Genomic DNA, 1,949 nt, shown 5'->3' with positions numbered 1-1,949 from the left:
TGCGGGGCGCCCCCACTGAGCTCCCCCTCTCCCCAGGCGTGCCCAGCAGTCTCAGAATGAGAACGAGCAGCTCGGTTCTCTGCCGGGCCTGCAGAAGAGATACTGCGCAGGGCAGATTCTGGAATCTTCGGAAGGCCCCTTGCACACCTTTGTGGTTGGCTTGCTGGAAAGCCCCTTGGGCACATGGCTGCTGTCCTGGATGGGCCAGGAGTGGACGTGCACTTTGTCACTATTGGGGGCAGCCTCAGAGCCACTCTTGGCTGCCATCTCCCTGCCTCCTGACGTCATGAGCAGGAGCCCTGGCTTCAGCCACCACTGGTCCCCTCCACAGCTCCTTCAGTGGTAGATGTTTGCCCCAGTGCCGCGACAGGCCCAGCCTGTGACCTTCCAGCTCTGGTTAAGCTGCAGAGCCTGTGCTCTAAATAGTGAGGCTGCCCAGGAGCCGCTGCAGGGTGACAGGGAGTTAAAGGAGCATGGGTGACAGCAGCCCCTGGCTTGTGTGGGTGTTAGTTTTCCAAGCACCTGGGCCCACATGACCTCTGTGACCTTCATATGGCAAGGTGAGCAGGGCGGCAGTGCTTCCCACAGTCCGGGGAGCAGAGGCTGGGGCTGCGCCCCGCCCCCGCAGGTTCTGCGCAGTGGTCACGCGTCTGCTTCTCGATTCACAGGGGAGACGCCGGCTTTGCCTCTCCTCTTCCCCTGCGGAGCCCTCAAAGGAGAAACCCTGCCGAAGATGCTCAAGGACAGAGGTGACTGGAACGCCTGACTCTCGGGCGCCCGCACCCCTCGGGGTCGTGCCTCCGTGGGCACGAAGGAAGCCTTGAGTTTGGGGCCCTGGCCCCGTCTCTGCCGCCTCGGCCCCCTGCACTGTGGGGCTCAGTGCTCAGCGGGCGGCAGGGCCCAGATGCCTCAGGCCCACCCTCGCTCTGGCTCGTGCTGTCTGGGTGGGCACCACTCACCCCCGACGCGGTGTAGACGCCAGTGTATTCCCAGGGCAATAAGTCTGTTTCCTGGTTTTGATCGTGTCCAGGGATCCCCATGGAGAGCATAACTGTCTATCAGAAGATTCCACACCCGGGAATCCAGGTGAACCTGAATAGCTACTATTCCGAGCAGGTGAGCGGTGGTTCTAGGGAGAACTCGGGCAGGGCGGGCAGGTGGAGGGTGAGGCACAGCCTCTCTGCGTGGTTCCAGCCCTTGGCTGTGTGACTGTGGACATGACCTTTCAGAGGTGCCATCTCTGTATCTGTGGAATGGGAAGAGACCATCTAGAAGGGTTTTTATAAGGATTAGAGGGAGAGATTTACACAGAGTTCTCTGTGCAGCATCCCAGACATAGTAAGCCTGCCGCTGACAATGGCCTTGTGGTTGCTCTTCATCCCTGTGGAGTTGGTGGAGCTGTAGGGGCGGAGGCTGGGCCCACACTGGGACGGCCCGCGGTGCCCTTCCAGGGGTCTGGGCAGACTCTGGCAGGTCATGGGGACCTTTGGAGGCTTCAGGCAGGAGACCGGAGGGCACTTGTTTGAAAGATTTTCCACATCTAGATTTAGTAAGGCACCCAGAACAGGCTCTGAATGACCTGCGGCCTCTGGGACTCCTGCCAGACCAAAGCGGGAGGCCAGGTGCTCTGCCTGCTGCCCGCTCTGTTTCCGGAAGGGTGGAGAGCTGACAGGGAGCTGGGCGCGACTGCTGCCTCACGTGATCGGTGCTACTTTGGCCACACGAGCTAGAGGCATTGTCTGCTCGGCTGGGCCCGTGGGTCCATGGTGCCCGTGTCCTCTGGCCAGGCAGACCAGATCTGGGGGCTGGCAGAGCGACCAAGGAGTGGTGCCCCGCCTCTCGACCACACGCTGCTCTCTGAGCAGCTCCTTGCGTGACCGTGAACTCGGGAGAAGAATGAGAGAGTGCCAGCGCCCCCAGGAAGCCGCCTGCTGGCAACCTGCTTGGGC

At 61.6% G+C, this 1,949-nt stretch overlaps 1 protein-coding gene across 1 annotated transcript in view; it reads left to right on the top strand.

Annotated features, from left to right (window-relative positions):
• The window catches only part of UROS (uroporphyrinogen III synthase), a 19,902-nt gene that overhangs the window by 15,950 nt on the left and 2,003 nt on the right, over positions 1-1,949 (top strand). Inside the window, exons 6-8 of the mRNA XM_023533769.1 lie at positions 37-154; positions 485-749; positions 1,031-1,207. Of these exons, the coding sequence (XP_023389537.1) occupies positions 37-154; positions 485-749; positions 1,031-1,207 (560 nt within the window). The remainder of the gene's footprint in view (positions 1-36; positions 155-484; positions 750-1,030; positions 1,208-1,949) is intronic.

This window comes from Pteropus vampyrus, unplaced genomic scaffold (assembly GCF_000151845.1).
Source record: "Pteropus vampyrus isolate Shadow unplaced genomic scaffold, Pvam_2.0 Scaffold111, whole genome shotgun sequence".
NCBI classification, from domain to species: domain Eukaryota; kingdom Metazoa; phylum Chordata; class Mammalia; order Chiroptera; family Pteropodidae; genus Pteropus; species Pteropus vampyrus.
Note: the sequence above shows the minus strand (reverse complement) of the source record. Positions and strands in the feature narration are given on the sequence as shown.